The 6,983-nt window shown below is 44.3% G+C and overlaps 1 protein-coding gene across 1 annotated transcript; it reads left to right on the forward strand.

Annotated features, from left to right (window-relative positions):
- The first annotated feature begins 26 nt into the window (after positions 1 to 26).
- RAB19 (RAB19, member RAS oncogene family) lies at positions 27 to 4,974 on the forward strand. The gene is made up of 3 exons (XM_031589785.2): positions 27 to 221; positions 1,017 to 1,200; positions 3,091 to 4,974. The coding sequence occupies exons 1-3, from the start codon at positions 27 to 29 to the stop codon at positions 3,354 to 3,356; spliced, it is 645 nt and encodes a 214-aa protein (XP_031445645.1). The 3' UTR covers positions 3,357 to 4,974.
- The last annotated feature ends 2,009 nt before the right edge of the window (positions 4,975 to 6,983 follow it).

The raw sequence follows: 6,983 nt of genomic DNA on the forward strand, positions 1-6,983 counted from the left end.
CTCTCGCTCCAGGCTCGGGCTGCGGGATGCCGTTCTCCAGCTCCAGCACGGACGATGCCTTCGATTACCTCTTCAAAATCATCCTGATCGGGGATTCCAACGTGGGGAAGACGTGCGTGGTGCACCGTTTCAAGACGGGGCAGTTCTACGAGAAGCAGCAGAACACCATCGGAGTGGACTTCACCGTGCGCTCGATGGACATCGACGGCAAGAAAGTGAAGGTGGGTGATGGGAGCGGGTTGGGAGGCGCCTCGGGGCGGGACTGCGGCCGTGCCTCCATTACCGCATAGCGAGCGCGGCTCCGGGGGGACCGCAGGGCGGTGTGTGAAGGGGGGATGTAAGAAAGAAGGGGCCGGGCTCTACAGTGGGGTCTGCTGCGATAGGACGAGGGGAAGTGGTTTCGAACGAAAAGAGGGGAGATTTAGACTGGGCATAAGGAAACAATGTTTTATGATAAGCGTAGTGAAGCACTGGGGGAGGTCGTCCAGAGAGGTGGTGGGTGCTCCATCCCTGGAGACACTCGAGGTCAGGCTGAAGGGGCTCTGAGCACCCTGATGTGGCTGTGGGCGTCCCTGTTCATTGCAGGGGAGTTGGGCTAGGTGGTCTTTAAGGGTCCCTTCCAACTCAAACGATCCCATGGGAGGTCAGGTAGCAGACTCCTTCCCTCTGCTAGCCCTGCAGCAGGTTCATCTGCTTTTCCCCTTACCTGCTAAAAAGCTGCCATACTCCTTATCTCTCAGCCCACTTGCTGAAAGTGGGCATGTTGGTCTATTTATAAAGCCAGCATTAATCTAACAGAGTGCTCTTTAGTCTGTGTAGGTTGTCTGTATACAAATACCTCTTCAGATCATAGAATCATCATTCATAGAATGGCCTGGGTTGAAAAGGACCACGATGATCATCTAATTTCAACCCCCCTGCTATGTGCAGGGTCACTAACGACCAGACCAGGCTGCCCAGAGCCACATCCAGCCTGGATCTACTGGTCTTCACAACTTGAATCTTTTCTCTTGCAGATCCAAGTGTGGGACACAGCTGGTCAAGAGCGCTTCCGGACAATAACCCAGTCCTATTACAGGAGTGCCCATGGAGCCATCCTTGCCTATGACCTTACTAGGAGGTCCACATTTGAGTCTATTCCTCACTGGATTCATGAAGTTGAAAAGTATGGTGCTGCAAACTTGGTCATGATGTTAATTGGTAGGAATCTAAATTTAAATATTACATTATACAGCTTTTCTAATATATGTGTAAAATCCCCCTCATTTCCCTACTGCTGCTTAAAGCATCTATGAACCTATGAGTTAAAAGGGAATACGGTTTTAATTAAAATAATGAAAATACATATCAGTTTGATTTCAAGCAAAAAGAAAGTCACAGCCTGACCCTGGCATGACCAGGCCCATTGCAGGCAGTGAAATCTCTTCATGCGTTCCTTTCCTGCTGGAATAATGCAAGGAACTTGCTAGTAGCTTAGCAAGCAAACGCAACCCTATTGGTGTTAGAATGGCACTAAACGTGACCCTGTGCTCCTGATGTGCAGGATAATTCAAAATGAAAAGGGATGCATAAAGCAACACAACTCCTCCTTCTCGTTTTTCCTCCCTGTTCTTGTGAGAATGCCTGTCCGTTGCTCTGTAATGTGACTCTGACTGGGTAAGACTGTGCACAGCTTCTGCAAAGCACTAATAAGTCTGCTTGCACTTCTCTCCCTCCTTTATTCCACTAGCATTCAAGAAACTTTGCCTCTCAAGGAAAGGAATGAGTAGAAACTGCTGAAGTTGGAGATAAGAGGGAGCAGGATGATTCTTTCCCTTTGGGTTTCAGATTGTTATTGCTCTTTCCCTCCCCCAAGGAAGAAGGCAAATGAGAGCCCTGACATGCTGAAGTGATAGAGCCTTTATCTACTTTCCACTGCTTCTGCCTTTTCCACTGCAGCACGGTACTGAGAGCAATGCATGCAGCCACAGCAGCCCAAACTGGCTTTTGAGGATAGGCAGCACTGAGCCCTGGAGCACAGCAGGCATGGGATTTAAGCTGCTGATGGTGCCTCTAGCAAACTATGTGCTTCTGGTGTTGTGGTTCTTCCTGTTTCTTCAGAGGGAGAACAACAAATTCTGACCTGCTTGTGAGCTGGGAGGAGGAAGGAAGGACGAAAGAGAGGCAGGGGGGGAAAAAAACCACAACAACCCACAAACCTTGGTGGTAGGGTTTTTCTAACTCTTTTAATGGCTGCAAAGAACAAGATCTATTAGTGTGTATGGTGGGGTCTTTTTTGTTTATTTTTTTCTCTTAAACTCTGAAATTAGTAACAATCAAGCTTTTATCAGAGGGTTGGTGTGGTAGCTTCTTCTGGTGCTGGTGCTATTTTACTTACCTTAGCAGGAACATTGAATTAGGTGTAGAAAATGGCTACAATTTTCCAGTGGGACAGTTAAAAGTTTTCAAGCTTTCACATCTGGAACTGAAGGAGGAAAACACCTGGCACTGGAGGAGGAAAGAGCCAGGGCAGGGTGGTCTTTAAGACTGCAAATAAACCTCAAGTAAGGCAGCTTTGGGGGCTTGTGCTTTGCTGATACTGTTTGTTCCTTTCTGGAAAAGCCAGAAGTGACAGGCAACCAGTTTATACATACTGTGGTGTCGAGATCTGCATGTGATGAAGGGCTGTCTTGGAGCTAAGAAGGTAAACTTAAGCCAGGCACTGCACGTACCAGGACTGGTACTGCAACTACTTAAAGCGCTTCAAATAAAATATACCTTTGTATATTTATAACTTCTATCAGATTATGATTGTTGTTTTGAGTAGAGTTTTCATCTTTGTGCTTTCAAAGAATCCTCTGGCACTGCTATCTAGAGCAAATAACTAGATAAACACTTTTTTGTAGGTCTTCTCTTAAACTCATTTGATTAGCTATGGTTTTGATCAATGTTCTGTGATGGTGGCTCTGACATGCTCACACCTTGCTTTGCCAGTTATTTGTTTCCATTGTGATTCTATTATTTAACAAAACTGAAGTAATGCATTGGACTTAAAGGAAACAAAAATGTGAGAGGCTAAATTATCGGGTTATCTATTTGCCTTCTTTTAAGGGAACAAATCGGACTCAGTGGATAAGCGACAAGTCCTGTTTGAGGATGCCTGCACGCTGGCTGAGAAGCACGGGCTCCTAGCTGTGTTGGAGACGTCAGCAAAAGAAGCTCAAAACATTGAAGAGGTGTTTGTGTTGATGGCTAAGGAGCTGATAGCCCGAAATACCTTGCAGCTTCACGGAGAGAGTCCTCCAAACAGTGTCTACCTTGATTCCAGGCCAGTGATTGCCAGTCCAAGTGCAGAGAAGACCCAGTGCCTTTGTTGAATGCTCTTTTCAGGAACAAAAAATTGGAAGTTCTCATTTTTCTGAGGCTATGTTTGATCTCAGTTTAATTCGGATGATGAAAGTTTGCTACATGGCCTCAAGCCACCTCTCATATTTCTACCTTGCAGTTTGGTGTGTAAATATCCTCAGAGATCACTGTTGCTGTTGGCAGCACAGGTTGCTTTGAGCATAGCAACTGATACCTTAACGTGAACTGGTAAGCTGAGAGAGCTCAGGAAGCTGCCAGCCTTAACCAAAGAGAACTGTTTAAAAAAAAAAAAAATTGCCTTTAACTATATCTTTAAGACATTTCTCTGGCTATGTCAGGAGATAAATTTGCACTAGAGCTTGCATTGAGTTGATTCTTCTGAGATGTGCCGTCTGTTGTAGTGCAAGCACTTCAGCTTAAAATGTCTGATGTACTTGGACAGCACTAACCCACTTCTGCCTTACCTGTCACTTAGAGGAGGGCCTGATGTAAGGCACAGAGCCTCCCGTGCCTAGCTATTAAATACCAACATTTGTAAGAGGGTGCAATTTCACAACTATTATTTTCTCACTTGGCAAACCTGGAGTCATCCTTGATGCTTCAAAGCAGGCAGAATATGGTATGCTAGGGTCCCAATCTTCTCCTGGGAGTGAGAACTCCTGTCTTTCATTTTGTTCTTGAATTATAAGAATTGTAACTAGTAGTGAGCTGTCTTGTTACAGTTATTAGAAGCACTGAAGCTTCCAAGGCCACAACAGCTTTCATTAATGCTGGGGTGAAAGGACTACTTTGTTTTCATAAGCCTGCCTTGCTTTTGATGTACTGATTTTAATCAAAAGCTGTTAGTTTGTGTGAAAGTGCAATGGTAGAGTGTGCCTGGAGACTTTCAAAGGCATGTGAAAGAAGGGATTCAAGTCTGTGTAAAATAGCAACAAGGGGTATGGTTTAATAATGCAACCTCACCTTAGAGCAGTTAAGGGATGGGTGTTGGGCATACAAGTATGTATGCTATTGCCTGGGAGACATAATGAAACATCTTGGTAAGCAGTGGAAGATTTTGTCTCATCCCTCCCAAGTGCAAGCAGTGCTACTGGAGAACTCAATTCTATGCACAGGAACTGAAAGCAGGTGGGGGGGGGGGTTGTTAACTTTTTCAGTAGATATGAACAGTGGAGGAGAAGGGGGGGGAAGAAATAATGCACAGGAGAAGCCTTCAGATGACACAGTCCACATGTACTGAAGTGTATCACTGAAGCTGTTAATGTTTAAGCTATGAAGCAGAAATCATACTCTGTAATGATAAAATACAGTCTGGGTTATATGGAAAGAAGCCCTGGGAGGGTTGGCAAGCTGCCACTTCATGAGATGGCACTTTACCTATGATGTTTCACAAGTTCCTGAAAAGTGGAGAAAAAGATGTAGCAAATCCTTCTGTAAAAGCTTGTCTGAAAAGCACAAAATAGAGTAAATCATTGCTTTAGTTTTGAACATAATTTTCTTATTGTTTGCTCTAGCCAGGCTCTTTGCTAGTACACACTAAGAACAGTGGTTAATTCAGCTGCCTGTAAACACAGCAGAAAACTGCACAGCTCAGGCTTGCAATTGAGCTGTTGTGCTTTATTCTGCACTGTTCCCTTTCAGTTAATGGATGTAATGGTCCCTCTGTCTTTTTTTCAAGAGTCTGGTGTAAACTACCTATTCTGCCATTCACCCTTATGCAACTCAAACAGGAGCGTGTGCTCTCCCTTGGTTGCTTCTGCCTGGTGCCTTTCAGAAGCCTTCTAAGCAGTTATAGTGAATGGTTCCCACGGGGTCACTTTTCCTTCACAGAAGGAGCTTAGAGTGAGCTGCAGCAGTTGCTGAATTTGATTAATATGTTAAAGTTGCTGATTAATAGATTAATTCATGATTTACCTGACATGAAGAAAACTATTAAGTCTGTTAACAAGCTTTATTCTGTTGTTCTACAGTGTATAATAGCAACCATTAGATTTGTAACTTTTGTCAGTGCCTTTCTCCATCACAGCAAATGGAAGGGTGCAGCTGCTGCCCATGCAAGTTAACCAAGAAACAGGTTAACTGCTGCAGAACCTTATGTTACCATTTTTGCTCTTCCAGCATCATACACAAATCCAGTGTAGTTCCTGATGGCATCGTTAGCATGCCTGTAGGAAGGTAGCTCTTCTATAAATGTTGTTCACAATGCTATGCTACAAATTACCACTGTCCCAGAGTTGTAAGAGCTGTGCATCCAGCTGGAGGAGATGCTCAATTGTTTTTACCTACCTGGAAGAAGTATTCAAACCTTAGCTGTCTGAATTTGCTGCTGTGCATTCTTTGCACTGAGGGACACACCCATGTCACATGAAGCAGAGGCAGCACCTCCCCATGTGGCAGGGCAAAGAACTGAAAGAATTCTGAAATGGAGTATGCACTGAAGCCCCTCAGAAACTGACTGGCTTAAAAATAAGCATAATTACAACCCAGTGACATGAAGGCATGTGGCACTGCTTATGTGGTCACACTTTTCTACATACATAAGATACAGGTTCTTAATAGCAAAAGCTGAGGTTCTTACCTAATCATTCCAGTTAAGTATAGTTGGAAAGGAGACCGAGGCGGCACATCTCAGGCCCGCACCTGGTACAGAGCTCTGTCCTGGAGCCTCCTTTCAGGAAGCAGATGCATGCTGGTGCTTTGGGACAGAACTAAAGCTACCTCCTTTCCCCAGTAGGCTAGTGTTCTAACCATAGCTGCTCCTCCCCAGCTCTCATATATGGAGGAAGACTGCTAATGAAGTTGAAGTCTATGTATGCAAAACACATTCAACTCAAGGCAGAGGGAAATTTAGTACTCAACACCCTTTCTACCAACTCCTGAAGCCATTTTCCAACACCTCTCTCACATGTAAGGACCACAACCACAACAGACAGTGCTAGGATATACAAGCAGAGTTGCTTTATTCAGAGCGAGAATCTCTTTCACTGAGAAGTACATCAACTTTTAATAGGGAATTGCACACTTGAGCATTTCACTGTTAGCTTCAGACAGTTAGGTCCTTTAAAGTCATTTACTGCACTTTAGTGATGTTCGAAAACCAGCCTCAGCTTAGCTGCCCACAAAGGCTTTGTCTATGTGATCACATTAAGCTGCTGGCAAGGAGGTGTGGACAGTGGCTGAACTGCAAATGACAAATAGCAAACCCATGGGTAACAGCAACGATAACAAGTTAGGGGCAGAAATTTAATATACTTGCAACTCTTATTTCCTTGATAAAAGCTGTATCCATAAACATTACTGCTTGTTAGTTATCACTGCCAAGTCTGGCTAGATTTGCTCACCAGACATAAGGCTTACCTCAATTGCACACGTACACAGAGTTAAATAATGCCTCTAATTCTACAGCTGATTTAAGTTGCCTTTGTAGCTCCTTTGTTGCTATTTGACCCATACAGCACAGTCCCGTATTCTATCGCAATCCCAAGAACTGTGTGGATTCCCTCCCTTTAAGCTGCTGCAGCATTAATAACGCCACATAGACAAGTTCCATTCCAAACAGGAGACACTCTGTACCTCAAGTCACACTCCAATAGAAATTCATGTTGTGCCTTCTGTAATAGGAAAGAGTTACTATGCAT

Source organism: Phasianus colchicus, chromosome 1 (genome assembly GCF_987193195.1).
Source record: "Phasianus colchicus chromosome 1, bPhaCol1.hap1.1, whole genome shotgun sequence".
NCBI classification, from domain to species: Eukaryota; Metazoa; Chordata; class Aves; order Galliformes; family Phasianidae; genus Phasianus; species Phasianus colchicus.